Here is an 18,287-nt window from a genome sequence, read left to right on the forward strand (position 1 = left end):
TTTTCTTTTTGAGGGGATAGGTCAGTTAGAGCCTTATTTTATCTCATGCACTCAAATTTCACACATCTTAATAGACAAATACTTAAATAGAAAAATAGAAATGGCTGGTTTAATCTTCCAGTGTGGAAAGATAACCTGATCTTAAAAGGAATAAAGGACATTCCATGTAAAGAGAATATTCTTTGCCTGCACACAGAAGATTCCGTAAATATTTATTGAATGAATGAATAAATCTGACATAGAAGATACTTTTTTGAGTCAAAAATAAGTGCAACTAAAATTCAGCCAGTTCACTGAGAAAAATATATAAAATTTTTTATAGTCATAGTTAATACTCTTACATATAGCTAATAATAATAGTAATTGCTAACATTTTTTGAACACTTATGTTGTGATATCAAGAATCTTCTTAGAGTTTTACATTATTATCCTAGTAATCTTCAGAACAACCTTATGAGTAAGTTCCATTACTATTGTTAACATGTAAATATAGAATAAATAAATACTGAAAGAGATTGGCATTAAATATTCAAAGTGATGAAAAACAAGAACTCACAACCAAGACTACCCAGAAAGGTTATCATTTAGAATCGAAGGAGAAATGAAGAGCTGCCCAGACAAGAAAAAACCGAAGGAGTTCATCACCACCAAGAAATGTTAAAGGTTGTTCTTTAATAAGGAGGAAAAAAACAAATATGAATAAGAAAATGACAATAACTATATAGCTATATATACTATAATAACCATTTTAAATGTATTAAATGCTCCAGTCAAAAGACATAGAGTAGTTACTAATGGAAGCCAAAAGTTTTCTTCCCTATCTTCCAAGAATTATACAGGCCGTAAATGAAATGGGAATACCTTTTAATTTAAGGTTTAAGGGTGAAGTAGGGGTGGGACAAGGAACGAGATTTGCTTAGACCTTTATTGTATCTTGGGGACTTTTTTCGATGATGCTGAAACTTCAAATTTCTGTGTATTCAGATTCGATCTTGGCAAATCTTCAAAAGGAAAAAATAATTCAACTTTGTAGATATTAAATAGAAGGTTTGCTGTTTTGATCTAGTTGTTTCTAGTGGAGCAGTTTATGAATTATGCTCTATAAGATGCACATTTTTTCATTGTAACATAGAAATTATAAGTAATTTAGTAAAGTGCTACATTTTGATGCAACTTTCCTAGCCATTTTTAAAGACAAAACTAGGAATTGAGTACTTTGTGTATGATATGTTTCCATCTTGCCTTTCTCTTTCCCTCCCTCTATCCCCGTTTAACTTTTGTCAGAGGATTTTGGATTTGCCAGTGGTCTCTGGAGATCATGCCCCATATCATAGAGAATAAAGTTTATGATTGTAGACTGCTTAAATTATTCATGATTTAATAAAATTGATGCTTATTTCTATTAAAGACATAGAGTTGGCCAAATGGATAAGAAAACAAGATCCATACATATACTTCAAGAAACCCATTTCAGATTGAAAGACACAGACTGGAAGTAAAGGAATTGAAAAAGATAATTTCACGCAAATTGAAACCAAAAGAGCTGGTATATCAATATTTAGACAAAATAGGCTTTAAAACAAAAGCTATAACAAGAGACAACGACCCAGCAATTCCACTTCCAGCTATTTTTTCGAAGAAACCCAAAACACTAATTTGAAAAGACATGTGCATCCCTATGTTCACTGCAGCATTATTTATAGTAGCAAGATAGGGAAGCATCCTAAGTGCCCATCAATAGATGATTGGCTAAAGAAGATGCAGTATGGACATACAATGGAATATTACTGGGCCATAAAAAAAATGAAATCTTCACCATTTGCAACAACATGGATGAACATAAAGAGTATTATTTAAATCAGACAGAAAAACAAATTCCATATGATTCACTTACATGTGGAATATAAAGGACTAAAACGAAAGAACAAACAAAACAGAAACAGACTCAGACACAGAGAACAACCTAATGGTTGCCACATTGGGTGGGGCATTGGGATCTGAGTGAAAAAAGTGAAGAGATTAAGAAGTACAAATTGGTAGTTACAAAATAGTCGCAGCGATGTAAAGTACAACATACAGAATAAAGTCAGTAATATTGTAATAACTATGGTGACTGGTGGGTATTAGATTTCTTGGGGTGATAAATTATATAAATGCCTAACCACTATACAGCTCTAACTAACTAATACTGGATGTTCAACTTCAATGAAAAATTTTTTAACTGTCAAGGCATGTGTAATAAGCACTTTATCAAAATAAGCTTTGAAAATAAGATAATGCCTTTAAAAATCCCTGGAACTCATATATCTGGGAATGCAAAATGGTATAGCTACTTTGGGAAGCAGTCTGGCAGTTATCTAAGAAATTAAACGTCTTCTTACTATATAGCACAATATTTCCATTTACTCAAGAGTATTTACTCAAGAGAAATGAAATTATTTAACAGTGTAAAAGTAGAAATAACTGAGATGTCCATTAATTGGTGTGTGAAGAAATAAAATGTAGGTGTATCCACACAGTGCAATACAGCTCAGCAATAAAAAGGAATAAACTACTGTATATGCAGTACATTCAAAGCTGTATGCTGAGTGAAGAAAACCAGACACAAAAGGCTATATACTGGATGATTCTATTTATATGAAATTCTAGACAATATTATAGTGGTAGCTAATCAGTGGTTGAGTGTGGCCAAGGCTCAGGAGGTGGTGGGGGCTGGGGTAGGGGTCGACTTTATAAAAGAAATGTGGGTTGATGGAAATGTTTAAAATTATGATGGTGATGGTCACCTGTCTGTACGCATTTGCCAAAATGCATTTAGTGAACATTTACTATTAGTGAATTTTATTGTATGTAAGTTCTATATCAATATAGCTGATTTAAACAACCAACTAAGCCACAATCCTAAATGATGCATGGAAGGTAAAGATAAAAGGATGGGCAAAGGTATAATAAAACATTTGGGACACTTCACAATTCAGTCATGATCTAATCCATAAGACTGTTAAGTTTCATAAAGTAGACATTTTTTGTGATAGTACAATAAAACTAGAAACTTATAATAAAAATTTAAAATTTGTAAACTACTTGGAAATCTTAAAATTATTCCCATAAAACTGTTATCAAGAAAATCAAAACCACAAAAACAGAATCTTTTAAAATGTAATGAAAATATCAGTACAGCACTACGGAACTTATGAGATGCTGTCACAGATACTTTGGGAATTGTATTTATTGAAATGGTTTTAAAAGTTAATTGAATAAAACAAAAGCAGATGAATAACAACTATAAAGTCATTATAAAATTGAAATGATGTTATTAGTACAAAATATGACAAATCAGTGGAAGAGTAAATAAATAAATAACTGAGCCCCTTATGATTAGCTTTGCAGGTGTTTCATTTTTTAAATCTTCTAGAACATAATTCATTTTTCTATTTCTAATTCTTGATTATCTTTTTCCAGTTATTTCCTTCAGGAGTTTCTTCCCAATTTGTATAACATCACCACTACATTTTTGGTACTCACTGAGAAAAAAATTTACATATGTCCCATTTTAACATAATAGAAATTGAAGGTTATTAAGTATGATTATATACATAGAAAAAAGACAAAAATAAGTTTCTGAAAAGATTAGCAATGATTTTCCTCAAGTGAGGCAACCAGGGTTGAGCTTTGGGTGTTGTTTTCTTTGTTAAATATTTTCTATTTTTTTGTATCTTAATTTTTTTGTTTTCTTACTGTTTTAAATGAAACATTGCTTCTACAAACAGAACATGTAAAAATAAACCTATTAAAATATCTCTAAATAATTTTGATTGGAGAAAGGTACAGATATGTGCTTAGTCTGTCATTTGATTTAACTTGATAATATTTAACACTTAGCAGTATTTTCAGTGATGCATTTGGAGTAATGGTGGGGTGATTCTAGAGCTATAGACCTTTGGTTTTAGAATGTAATTATGAAGCAAAATAAATGATCTGTGTGTGCTTTCTATTGGGGAACCTGAAGTGCTTTTAGCTCAGTGGCTCTTACGAGTTTCTCAGATATATCTTACTTAAAGTATGGATCATTCTCCCAAAGAGGAAAATGGCATTTGAGATTTGAGCAATAAATTAACTTTTTTAAAGTCATTAAATACTTTTTCACATGTTAATTAACCCATTTTATCTGAAGTTACTCTCAGAGATTACTGATCTCATGCTGGAAGAATAAACTAGGAGAGTGCTTATCAGATGCTCTAGAATTTCACTGTGTTCAAGTAAAAAATGAAATAATCTGCCCAATATTACACATTGTCAAACACCTAGTTATTGTGCTTTATTTCTGCATAACTAAACTATACTTAGCTGAAATGTTGTCATTGTGTCTTCTTTTTCTAGCTCGACACTGTTAGAAGCAATCTTCAGAAAATTAAAGAAACTACAAGTGAAGTAATTACTGCTAACACTAACAACCCCGAGAAGAGCATGCCAGTCACTAAAAACAAACTAAGCAGTCCACAGTCAACAGCTGAGAACCCAGATGATGATATTAGCGTAGAGGAGGACAAGCAAGAAAAGGCAAATAAGAAGGTTATAAAAACAATGTGCCAAGAAATGGGACTGGAAACTCCTGAGAAGAAAATAGAGATATCACATCCAGATGTTGCTCATCAGAAAAGTGAAAAAGCAAATGAAGAAAAAGAAAATAATTTAGATGAGGAAGAAGAACTGAAGCAAGTATACCAGTCCCAGGTAGCTGAAGAAATGGCAAAGGAGATTAAGAAGAAAATAAGAAAGAAACTCAAAGAACAGTTGATTTATTTTCCCTCAGATACTTCCTTGCATGATGACAAACTGAGCAGTGAAAAAAGAAAAAAGAAAAAAAAGAAAGTTCCAATCCCGTCTAACACTGAAACAAGGTACTTTACATTGATAAATGTAAAATGTTCTCTTAAAAAACTGTTATTTTTCAGTTTTTGACTGATATCTGTATCACAAAGAAAACTCTTAGCGTTTCATTTGGACGCATTGCCAGTGCAATAATAACAGCTAACCTTTATGGATTACTTTACAAGAATTAACACATTTGTTCTTCATAACAACCCTATGAGGAATATTGTCTTTTGTAGATGAGGAAACTGAAGGGTTTATGATGCAGAACCATTTAAGAAGCTGAGCCCAAACCTTGGCAGTCTTGCTCAAAAGTCTTTTCCATTAATTATTCACATCTGCTTTTTAAATAATAGAAACCTAATTACTCCCCCTTTTGTTGAATTATAAATGCCTGTTTGGATATGTGAATATAGCATTTTCCCTTATACCAATAACATTTGCTCATTATAGTACATACAGACACAAAGAATAAAAGCAATCTTATCATCCAGAGATAATCACTATTAGCGACTTGGTATTCTAGTCTTTTCTGTATATGATGCTATGTACGTGTGTATATGTGCTTTTGTTTACATGTTCATGTATGTATATATGTGCATGCATATACAATGTTAGCTTCTGTGCGCATATACAATGTTAGCTTCTGTGCGCATATTCAATATGCTCTGCTTAGGGAAAATGAAATAAAAAATGTCCTTTAACTACCATAATTTGTTTTCTCTAATCCATATTTAAGTAAACAACTTGAGGTGGGGACATTCTGTATTCGACTGTCATACAGAGGCAGTTTTCCCTAACATCCTCATCTAAAAATAATTCTCCTTTTATCAAAAGCTTGACAGCTAGTGGTAACAAAGAGAAGGCACATAGAGTTGCTACAAGGACATGTTAGTATATTTATTAGTTATCTGTTGCTGCATAAAAAATTACTCCTAAACAACAAACATTTATTTTCTTGTAATTTTTGTGGATCAGGAATCTGGGTGTAGCTTAGCCAGGTGCCTCTGACTAAGAGTCTGTCACGGGCTACAATTAGATGTCACCTGGTGCTGCAGTCATCTCAAGGCTTGGCGGAAGGAAGATCTGTCAGGTGGCATTGCTGTTGGAAGGCTTGAACGATCCACTTCTGAGCTCACTCGTGTGACTATTGGCAGGGCTCAGGTCCTGACTGGCTTTTGGCTAGGGACATCATTTCTTGCAATGCAGACCTCCATGTGAGCTACTCACAACAGTGGGTAGTTAGTTGCTTCCCCAGACTGAGGGCTGAGAGAGAAAGCGCGCACGCGCGCAAGATGGAGGTGGAGATGAGAGAAGTGGAGAGGGAGGGAGAGAGGAAGGGAGGGATGGATGATAGTCTTTTTGGAACCTAATCTTACTAGAGGCATCCATTACTTTTGTCATAGTCTGCTTTTAGAAGTGGGTCACTAGGTCCATCCTACAATCAAGGGAAGGGTTTACACAAAGCTATGAATATTTGGAGATGGGGATTATTGGGGGCCATTTTAGAGTCTCTTCACCACAGTATTTTTTAAATCCTCTGCTCACATGCTCATAGCTACCATATATTTAATGAACTGGTAAGCTCATGAATTTTAAATGAAACCATGGCTTACACAACTGACATGGAAAGGGTATTCTCTTTAAATAATAGTATTTGATGATAAAATAGCATGGCTTTCTAGAAAGACTAATTTGAAATATTTCTCTAATCTTTATTTCTCAACCTCTTTTTGTAAAATTTGACTTTATATTGGAAGTCAATTTTTGATCACTTAGATGCAGATTTTTTGCTTGATAAATTACAAAAAACTTTAATAGTCTGGTTTCTTGCTACAACTCAAGTATGCTTCTGGGATGTTACCATTTACTATTTATTAGTTAATGTGATGCAGATTTTAATTTTAATAATAGTCTTCTGAAAATGTAGTGACACACCAGCCACTGGAAAACACAAGTAATTAATTTTTACCTAGAAAGCAAAGATCGACTATCTGAAATCCCTTGAAAACAGAACAAACTTGGAACAACACATTTTAAATAATTTAGAAATTTGTTCATTAATCATTTACTTGGTAATGGAGTAAGGATGCTTTGATCAATCATATGTATAAACAGATCAATTGCACATAAAATACAATTTCATTTTTATGCAGAATTTAGAGCTCAGTTTAATTTGGCTCATGTATATAACTCATCACCAAGTATAAAGTAATACCCAAAATACCTAGTTTGACAGCTAACCATTTTAGTGCAAAAGAAAACATGTATCTCCTAGCTGGAAATAATAACGAATTTAAGATTATCCTTGCCTCTATTCACTGTTCCCTTTGCTGCACCATGAATAATAATAATAATAATAATAATAATAATAATAATGTATTTGTAATGATGTGTACTTGGGATGTATTTGCAGTACATTACCCATCTCTGATCACCCAGTTGAAAGTGAACCAAAGAAGGAAAGTCCAATTGGAACAGTTACTTTAGACTGTCATCAAAATGATGAAATAACCTCAATGAAACAAAACATAGAAGACAGCATGCAAGATGACACAAAATCCAAATCAAAAAAAAAGAAAAAGAAGCCTAAAGCAGGTTTGTTATTCATATTAAATAAAAAATGTATTCCTTGGTAGAAATAACTTGAATCTAGGACTTTTTGCCCTTAAAACTAAAGATAATATCATCCCAAAGGATATAATCGAAAAAAAATCCAATATGGAATATTCGATACTTGTTTTTGGATTCATTTAAATTAAAACATGCATTTATTTGTGACTGTGTCTGTGATAAGTTAATAGTACTTGAGTCATCTCTAATTCCTGACTTAATTAAATTCTAGAATGACATTAACTTTGTGGTTGCAATTGTAACATAGAATACTTCTTTTTGTACCTTTGAGTTTAGAGACCCTAAATAATTTAGACTCATAGTCATTGAAAGCTATAAACTGTCAACAGCCAGTAAACATGTCAGACATTATAGCTGCATGCCTCTGTCGGACGTGGTGCCCTCCCAGTTCCTCGGCCTAAATCAGCTTGTGTCCTTTCTTCCCACTTTTCCTTTTTCTCTCTTGTCTTATGTCTTTTCTCTTATTTTTCTTATTCTTGCCTTTTTCCTACTTCTTACCTCCTTTTTTCTTTTCAATTTCCACTTAAGTGGCCAAAAATCGGGACTAATATAATAAATTTTAGAATTTATGGTACTTATTCATTGAATGATGAAATTAATGATGTTTTGTGGTTCCTGTAATTAAATTTTTAAAGACTTTTTGAAGTATACATATAGAAAAGTGTATATATTATAAGTATATTACTTAGTGAATCTTCACAAACTGAACATTCCCATAAAATCATCATCCACGTCAAGAAACAGCATCAATAGCACCCAGAAGCTCTCTCAAGTCCCGTTCTAGTTCATTGCCCTTCAGGAGTACATATTGTCTTGACATTTAACACACAGTTTATTTTTGCCAGCTTTTTACTTTAATGTAAATGGAATCATAAATGCTGTGTTCTTTTGTGGCTGGCTTTTTTCACTCAAAATTATTTTTCTTGTGAGATTTATACAATTGCATACAGTCAAGCTTATCAGTTCCGTTTTTGTGCTGTATGAATATCCATTGTATAAATATACAGCAATTAATTTACCTACTTTTGTATTGATGGATATTTGACTTGTTTCTAGTTTTAGGCGATTACAGATAAAGCTGTAATGAATATTCTAGTCACATCTTTTGGCAAGCACATGTATACATTTTTGTTGGGCATACTCTTAGGGGTGGAGTTACTATGTTATAGAGTATGTGTGTTTTTCACATTAATAGGTACTTCCCATTTTTGAGAATTGGTTTACCAATTGATACTGGCAGTATTTGAGAGCTTCCATTGCTCTACATCTTCACTAAAATTTATATCGTCAGTCTTTAAAAATTTTAGTCATACTTAGGTGTGTATTGCATTTTAACTTTAATTTCCATGATAACTAGTGAAGTTGAACATTGTGTTTATTGACTACTTGGATTTCTTCATTTGTACATTTGTTGAAGTGTATTTTTTTTTAAGAAATGTAATTGTCTTTTTCTGATTAATTTGTGAGACTATTTTACATAGACTCAAATATAAATACGTATACACACATATATATTGCAAATATCCTTCCACGCTGTGTTTTATTTTTCTCTTATTGGTATCGTTTGAAAAGTAGAATTTTTAAATTTTGTATAGCTTAATTTATCCTTTTTTTCCCCAATGATATGTGCTTTCTGTGACAAGAAACATTCTATTACAATAATTTAATTTTGTCAGTGTTTTTTCTGCATCTGTCTCCTGCCTTATCATGTATTTTAGTTCTACATATATTTTAAACTTCACAGATACGATGGTTACCATTTTGTACAGCTGGTACACCCCCAAATTTAGGTTTTTCCTTAATGAAATTACATTTTTCATCTGCTTGAAAAACCATTTAGTATTTCTGTTAGTATAGGCCTTCTAATTCCCTTGGATTTTGTTATGTTAAATTACCTTCATTTTTGAAGCATATTTGCTAGTATGGAATTTTAGGTTGCAGATTATTTTCTTTTAGTACTTTAAAGAAATCATAGAATTGTCTTCTGGTTTCCATCATTTCTGTTCCCAGCACCATTCTCATTTCTGTCTCTTTGAAGGGATTGTGTCTTTTTTTTCCTGTGGCTGCTCTTTATCTTTTTGTCTTTGATTTCAGTGTTTCATCATTGCTATGCCTAAATATGGTTTTGTTAAAATTTACCCTGCTGAGAATTTACTGGTTGATGTTCTTAGTTGTGGAAAATTTTCGGCCGTTATTATTTTTTAATATGGCTTCACCGTTCTGTGCTCTTGTAGATTATAATTTCACATGTTCTCTTGAGTGTGTCCACAGGTTTCTTATGTTTTTTCCTACCTTGTTCTTTTTTCCCCATTGTACTTCAGTTTGGGTATTTGTTTTGATCTTCTGGTTCACTAAGCATGCCTTCCTTTGTATATAGTATGCTGTTAGACATTATTGAGTTTAATTTCAGGCATTGAATTTTTCAGTTCCAGATTACTTTTTTTTCATGGATTTCAAATCTCTGTAGAAAGTCTTTGCTTTTAAAAATTATTTTGTCCATCTTTCCCTTTGTTTTCTTGAGTAAGTTAATTGTAGTTATTTAAAGTCCTTGTGTGCTAATCCAGTCTAGATCATCTGTGGGTCTGCTTTGTTTTCTGTGTTTTTTTTCTCTTGGTTATTGGTCATATAGTCTTGTCTCTGTTATGTCTAGTAACTTTTTATTGTATGTTAGACATTGCATATAGAAACCTTGAGTCTCCAGATGATTTTATCTTCCACTAGAGAAGGTTTCCTCTCTATTCTCTTAGGCAGTTAGGGTAGGCAACTGATTTCAACCAGTGAGGAACTGAGCTAGGTTAGGGCTGGGCTACAGTTTTGATAAAGTTATATGTCTGATCGACCCTATTCCTAGGATGTGGCCTTCCAGGTGTTTGAAATTGAGAGCCTGGCAAATGGTTGTCTCTTCAGCCCTAAAAGACCGAGAGATTCAGATTTGCCTTTCAGAGGTTTTCAGCCTAGTCCTTTAGCCTTCTGTCCCATGAAACTTCAAAATTTGGCAGATGTCTTGAAGGGGAGACTGGCCGTGTGTTTGAGGCCCTTCAAGTCTCCAATTTTGTCACTCCAACACCATGTGAACATCAAAGTCTCTGCTGGTCTCTCTGTCCCCCAGTAGGGGCCTTCTGCCAGGAGCCACGACAGGATTCTCAACCTCTAGCTGCGCCCAGAATTGGTAAGTGACCCCAGGTGAAAAGTGGCTGTAGGTATAAATTGACCACGCGCTCTAGAGCTTTAGCTTTACCTGTTTTTGTTTCAGGCTCCTCCCCCGGTGGGTCGTTGTTTCCAGGTACCAAAACACTGGGAGATTTCACTCCTTTTAGCCTCTCGTGTAGCCTCAGAATTCAGTTTTGTGAGAAAAATCAGCCATGTGTTTGAGGCCCCTCAAATCTACAACTTTATCTTTATAGCCTCATGCAACCACTAAAAGTTTTGCTGGTTATTCTTTCTCCCAATAATGACCTTTTGCATAGTCTGAAACTTGGTCTTCAGCTCACACTGTGAATCAGCAAATGTCCCCAGAGACTATAACAGCTACCAGTCCATGTGCTTACCTCTGAATGTTTCTCCCTTTCTGGTATTTTAGTCCATCTGCTACACATTGTTTCTGTACTTTTCTGATGCCTTTAAAAATAAAGTTTTTTTGTAATTCTTTTGGCTTTTCAAGTTGTTATTACCAGAAGCATTGATCTTTACATTCCGCTACGTCCTACCCAGAAGCAGAAATTATAGTTATAAATGAATTGAGTGACATCTATTCCACTTATAAATTACCTAGATAAAATTACTTTTATCTCTGATCTTTTCCTTTTTTGTTGCTGGTCTTTGTTAGGAAAAATAAGAAAGATTCCTTACCCTATTTTAATACATTAGTAAATACAGTGTTTTACTCTCAAGAATATAGTCTGCTATCATCTGTTTTTTTTCTTTTTCTTGAAGTTTCTTTGTTAACAAAGACAAATGATCACACATTAAAAGATTATGTTACATGAAAATTCAACATATATTATTGAATATATTGTTATGGGAACAATTAGGTATAAAGTTGATTTTCTTCCATGCTTATTGTTTCAGATGATAATGAAGACACTAATGGTGATGATGGTGTTCATGAAATAACAAGTCGAGATAGTCCAGTTTATCCCAAATGTTTGCTTGATGACGACCTTTTCCTGGGAGTTTACATTCACCGAACTGATCGACTTAAGTCAGATTTTATGATTTCTCACCCGATGGTAAAAATTCATGTGGTTGATGAGAATACTGGTCAATATGTCAAGAAAGATGATAGGTAATTTTTTTTTTAATTGTACAGCCAACCCTTGAAATTGAAACCGTCTACAGTAGAAGTGTTTACTGCCATTGAAAGTCAGTATGAATAAGACTATGAATGTGTATTGGAGAACAGTTTACTAGTAGGTATTTATCAACCATTGATATTGATCAGTATGTTTTATAGAAGAGATGGAGAGCATCTGTTAAATTCAGTAATTCATTTTAAGTGGAGGAGAATTGAGAGTTTCTACTAAGCTTAATGACTAATTTATGGCATTTTCCTTGCATTAATCATCTTATTGTAAATGCATTAGTTGTCTATCTTCACATTTTTGTTTTGAAATTAATATGTTATCAGGTGAGATAAATGAATCTTGAATTTAATTTTTTTTAATATTACTTCTATAGCTAATACATGCTTGAAGGCCCAAATAAAAAGTACAGTAAAATAAATGACTATACTAGAATCCAAAAAATTATTTGCTTGGAAAGATGACAGGAATGGAAAACATGAAGATTATCAAAAAGGTTATTCAGTTATTCAGTTATTTTAAGGCATAAAAATAATGTATAATATACATTGAAGGTTTTACAATTCTGTTGTCCACATTTTTTTATTTAAGTGGATTGTACTGTTTTATGACAAACTCATTTAAGATTCTGGAAAAGTTACTTTTTTCAGCTCTAAATGCTGAAGGTATAATCAGACCTCTCACTTTTATTATCTGTAATAAAATAATTTTGTGAAACCAACTGATAGTATGTAAATGCAAAAAGTAAGGCACTACCACTTTTAAGTCTGGTAAGATTTATAATTTTCCTTATGTATCATGGCTATTGTTTCTGGTTGCCTCACCTTGAATATTTTTTTCTCATATTCTCAAACTTATAAACAATTGTGTTAATGGAAATATCTTTTTTTGAACAGTGAACGGCCTGTTTCGTCTTACTTTGAAAAAGACAATGTGGATTATATTCTTCCTATTATGACCCAGCCATATGATTTTAAACAGTTAAAATCAAAGCTTCCAGAGTGGGAAGAGCAAATTATATTTAATGAAAACTTTCCCTATTTGCTTCGAGAACTTGATGAGAACCCTAAAGTCATCCTATTCTTCGAGGTATGAATTGAATAGAGCAATTTAAATTAAATTTTAGTTAATAGTCATCCCTCAGTATCCACAGGGCATTGGTTCCAGCACCCCCTGCATAAATTAAAGTCTGTGGATGTTCAAGTCTCACATAAAATGGCACAGTATTTGTCTGTAACCTATGTTTGCATATAGGCTACAGCAGGGTATGCCTACACATCACATCATTCATGTTGATTCAGCGTAGTGGTCAGTGCGTGGCAAATTCAAGTTTTGCTTTTTGGAACTTTCTGGGATTTTAAAAAAATATTTGTAATCTGCAGTTGGTTGAATCATGGAATCCGCACATACAGAGGGCCAACTGCATAGCACAAGTTTAAGCTGTTATTTTTAGTAGTTCATTATTACAACAAAGTATTGTGAGAATTTAATCTGTAGGATTTAGTGTTTGTAGGATACAGTGGAGATACAAGCGAGAGATTAAGTGATAGCATATTTGCTGAGCATTTACTTTTCTAAGTAGTTAGCTATTCGATTTACTCTGTATTATTTAATTCTTACAACAGTACTGTGGCTATTAACTGAACTGTTGAATCTAATCTGTATGTAATCCTCCATTCTTAACCTATTTCACATAGAGTAAACTCATTTATCTATATCACATTCTCTAAGAATTTGTAGACTGAGAGAAATAAAGGTGACTATACACAGATCACTTGACTAATACAGTGTAATATATAACCAAATGAAGTAGAACTTTTTAGATATAAAGGGTTAGTGGAGAGTCAGACTAGTCAAGGAAAATTTTATGGTATAGACAGTCTTTGAGCTGATGTTATTCTAATTTTTTACTGCAAAAGAAATTAAGGCTCAGAGTGTAAAGTGGTTTTCCCCATTAGTCCAATTTTAAGTGTAGATATTTTTTATTTGAAGCCAGTTTAAACCTAAAATTCTATATTTTTATTTTCACTGCATGTTATTTCTCCATAAGCAAAGAGAAGTAGAGAAAATGTCTCTTCCAGTTTAAGCAAGATGGAGAATTTTAGCATGGGAACAGCAAGGCATAACCAGAACCAATGATTGATTTTTGTAGAGTTACTTCTTTTTATGATCCTTAACTTTCAGGTGATATATGTGTATTTATGAAACAAATATTCTACCAATCACATCTAATTATATTGTATGATTTATACGAAGCTATGACTTTTTTAAAAAGTGAAATAATTTGTCAAGGAGTTTTTTCTTTGTCATAGAAATTTGTCCTTAGTTACTATAATATTCTTTTATATTTTTAGTAATATGAAATTTATGAAAGATTGTTGGATTATAAACACATTTGGTTGCTTCTTAAGTTTTAATATAATATTGTCTACTACTTTTTGATTTCAACCTCTCAGGAGTTTATTGAGGACGACTTAATAAACTCTATCAGAAGTCTTTAAAACGACTTAATAAACTCTATCAGAAGTCTTTAAAACTGTTATTGCACTTCTGGGTAATTCTCCTAAGGGAAAATGACAAGTGCACAAAGATATATGTGCAAGGATATTTATTTAAGCCCTATTTATCATAGCAAAAATTTTAGGGACAGTTTATCAGTAGGAGGTTTGGTTAAATAAATTATGATTTGTTAAATTAAATTTATGGTATTATAATCCAGAAGAATACTAGGCAGCCATTGGGCCTTCACTAACAGGAGGAATGAAAGGTGAATGAAATGAGATAAAAATGTTTTTCTTCCCTATAAGGAAAACTTTTAAGTAAACAGGTGATTTTTTAGTATCAAAATATATTAGGAAATATTAAATTTTAGGTAGCCTAGTCTTCTGTGAAGTAATTTTTTAATGTTTATTTACAGATTCTTGATTTCTTAAGCATAGATGAAATTAGGAATAACTCTGAAATTCAATATAAAAAATGCAGCTTTCGGAAAATTGCCTGGGCATTTCTCAAGGTATGTTTTTCATCCATTTTAAATACTTTTAAAATAATCTCAGATATGATTGGCTGCTTTTTTCCAAGTTATTTTATTTTCATTTAAGGAGTTACGGTTTAAGGTAAGATTGTAGTGGCAGAGAGTTATTAATTCTAGCTCAGGTGATGCTCAATCAGATTCTTAAACATTTATTAAGTGCCTAGTTTGTGCCAGGTACACTTTTTGCCTCTCAGGAGACAGCATTTAAAAAAAACACACAGCCCTACTGTCACTTATTCAACTTAACATGTATTTATTAAACCCTTTCTATGTGCCAGCCACTTTTCTAGTCAGTGAACAAGGAAGACAAACTACTTGACCTCATGGACTTCATATTCTAGCAAGCAAAACAGACATAAAATAATTATATAATTTTTCATTTATTACAGTTTTTATAAATACTATAAAGAGGTATGGGGTAAATGATGAAAATCATTATGTGGGGCCAGAGAAACCTCAGGAAGAGACATTGAACTTGAGTATTAGCTACATGCTAGCAGTGGGGAAAAGAGAGTTCTAGGTAGAGGATATAGTACATGCAAAGACCCTGATATTGTAAGGAACAAGGTATACAATAAGTCCTCTCTTAATGTCTATAGGTTCTGTAACTTGAAGCAAAATGACATACACTGAAACTTATAGGTTAATTGATGTAAACAAGAATTAAGTTCCTATAGCATTACATCACCATTATAATGAAATAGCATTAAGTGAAACGTTATTCGAGGACCTGCTGTACTCAGATAACCAAAAGAAGGCCACTGAGATGGGAGGACAGAGACTTAGGGAGGAAAATGGTGCCCGAACAGATTGGTGAGGGCAGAAAGGATCTTTATTATGCAAGGTTTTCTAAGCCATTATAGCAACTGAAAGCCATTATAGAATTTTAGAGTCATAGGAAGTCAGTATATAGTTTTAAACAAAAAGGTTAAAATAAACTGATTTATATTTTAGAACGATTACTTTGCTGGGTGGAGAATGGGCACAAATATATATACTGGAAGATCAAGCTAGAAAATTCTTGCAGCACTCTGCGTATAAATTGATGGTCTTTAACTAGGTTATTTTAGCAGAGATAAAAGACATGGATAGATTAACATTTTTAAAAAGGAAATTTTATATTTTTTTATTTCTGACTTCAAACGTAAATTTGAATTATAAAAAGTCTTGAGTACTTACATGACTATGTGCTATAGAGTAGATGCTGTGAAAACCCAGGTGAGTCACTTAATCCACATTGGAGATTAGAGAGAGGCCTTAGAAGAGGTGCAGTATGACTTGACTGCTGAATGGCAGTCAGGTTCGCTGTGGTGAGGAAGTAATTCTGCAGTGGCCTTAGGAATCACTTGGTCCAGTGTACCTTCTAAGATCACCCTTCTCTAACCCATTACACCTTTTTCTATGCTCCTCTCTACTGATTTAGAGAAAACAAAAAACAAAAAACTTAGAAAAGTCTACTTCTACTTAAATATTGCCTTCTTGTGGTCTTGTTGGAAACTTTCTTCATTCCTTTTATGTGAGGTTTTTGCAGAACTACAGTATTTACTATGTACTGCTCTTGGGAAACAGTAACGTATCTTATAGTTTTTTTACCTTTAAACGTCATACGGATTTTTATTTATTTATCCATTTCATGCCATGGGCAGAAATGGCAATCAGGAGTTCTCCCATCTCTACCTCCTGTAAAGGGTCAGGTATTCTATGTGCTTCCTGTAAGCTTTTCAAAGTCAGCAGTAACTTCTTTTGGGAAAATTTGTTGAATATTTTTAGTTTTTATTTTACCAGGTCTCTTCACTCTCCTGAAACTTTTTATTCACTCTCCTGAAACTTTTTATTCTATAATATCGCCAGCAGAGGAAGTGCTCAGTGAATATCTGTTGAGAGAATTAACAAATGTATGGAAATAGTGACTAGGAAAAAGCTGTCTTTGAGAAAGTGGCATGAATCAAATTAAAATTTTAACATCTTAATACCTATACCATTGGTTCCAAGAATGTCCTAGATAACTGTAAAGTTATTATAGTGGTCCATATGAACTGCAAAGAGCCCTTGTCCAGATGTAAATGAGACTTTACCCTAATTCTTAGGTAGAGACACTTTTAATTCTTTTAGCATATATGTATATATATGTGACTCTTGTTTTAAACTATAAAATATTAAAGCTTTATTTATTCAAGTTCTACATTTATATAATTTGTAACCATATGATAGGACCTTGGCTGGATTCTAGTTGTTTCCTCATGCTAAGCAGCATACTAGTGTAAACTAGATTGCCTGATAAGTATTAGAACACCTTTATGGAAAGTGTGATTTAGAAGCTGGGGAATATCTCCTTAAAATAATTTTCCTTTATGATAAGTTTCAGGCAGACAGCAGTAGAGTTTATGAAGGGAATCTCGAGTGCTTAATATTTAATGACTGAACATCTGTTACTCATTCGAAACTGTTCTTTACCCCTCTGTATCATATCATCATCCCTCAGTTTACAACCTCCATTGACATTACATCCTTCCAGAGTGGGGTTGGGAGAAGATAGGCTATATTTTTGCAATCTGTTACTCTGTTTTCATTGATTCTGAACACACTGCAGTCTGGATTTTGCCTTAGCCACTAAACCTTCTCCAAACAAATCACTAATGACTTATCTTTGTGAAATTACTAAACATTTTTTAGTTCTTTTATGTCACCTATGTGCAAATGATACATTACTCTCTCGAAACTCTGTCTTCGTTTTCTAGAAACCATCCTTTTCTGATTTTCCTTTTACTGATCCCTCAGTTTCCTTCATGGTCTTCCATTTACCTCTTTAATATCAGTACTATTCATGATTTCATCTTTAATCTACTTCCCTAGACCCACTTTTCTTATCTGTGCTTCAGATTTCAGACATTTCAACTTGGATGACTCATGGATATCTGAGACTCCCCCAAACTGAACATGCTACCTGAGTCATTACCCTTTCTCTGTCTGATATTTCAGTTAGTACCACCACCATCTGCCCAGTCTTCCAAATTTACAACCTTAGAGCTGCACTGTCGTTTTGATAGCCACAAGTCATATGTGGCTATTTGACTTCAAATTAATTAATTAAAATTAAATATAATTAAAAATTCAGTTCCACAGTTGCACTAGCCACACTTCAAGTGCTTGGGAGCCATATGTGACTAGTGGAGACTGTTGGATAGCACAAATGTAGAACATCCCCATCATCACAGAAAGTTCTATTAACACTACCTCAGAGTCCTTCTTGATCTTCCCTTGTTTTACCTTCCAAATCAGTTATAGTTACTGAAAATGTTTCCTGTGCTCGATCCCTGTCTTTTAGTTGTCACCTTCATGTTCTGCCCAAATTGCTGCAAAAGCTCTCAACCGTCTCCTAATTTGTAGACAAAAGTTAACAAAGACATTTTCTACATCGTCTATTGAAAAAGGACGCATTTCAATTT

General features: G+C 33.1%; 1 protein-coding gene across 5 annotated transcripts in view; it reads left to right on the plus strand.

Moving 5' to 3' along the window:
* AHI1 (Abelson helper integration site 1) overlaps positions 1 to 18,287 on the plus strand; it is a 169,235-nt gene that overhangs the window by 10,280 nt on the left and 140,668 nt on the right. For 4 of the 5 annotated variants that reach the window (XM_023528394.1, XM_023528392.1, XM_023528395.1 and 1 more), the window contains 6 exons: positions 4,381 to 4,901; positions 7,289 to 7,470; positions 10,616 to 10,675; positions 11,575 to 11,791; positions 12,704 to 12,896; positions 14,725 to 14,820. In XM_023528394.1, the coding sequence (XP_023384162.1) occupies positions 4,381 to 4,901; positions 7,289 to 7,470; positions 10,616 to 10,675; positions 11,575 to 11,791; positions 12,704 to 12,896; positions 14,725 to 14,820 (1,269 nt within the window). The remainder of the gene's footprint in view (positions 1 to 4,380; positions 4,902 to 7,288; positions 7,471 to 10,615; positions 10,676 to 11,574; positions 11,792 to 12,703; positions 12,897 to 14,724; positions 14,821 to 18,287) is intronic. The other variant, XM_011356176.2, reaches the window with a different exon arrangement.

Source organism: Pteropus vampyrus, unplaced genomic scaffold (genome assembly GCF_000151845.1).
Source record: "Pteropus vampyrus isolate Shadow unplaced genomic scaffold, Pvam_2.0 Scaffold24, whole genome shotgun sequence".
Classification (NCBI taxonomy): domain Eukaryota; kingdom Metazoa; phylum Chordata; class Mammalia; order Chiroptera; family Pteropodidae; genus Pteropus; species Pteropus vampyrus.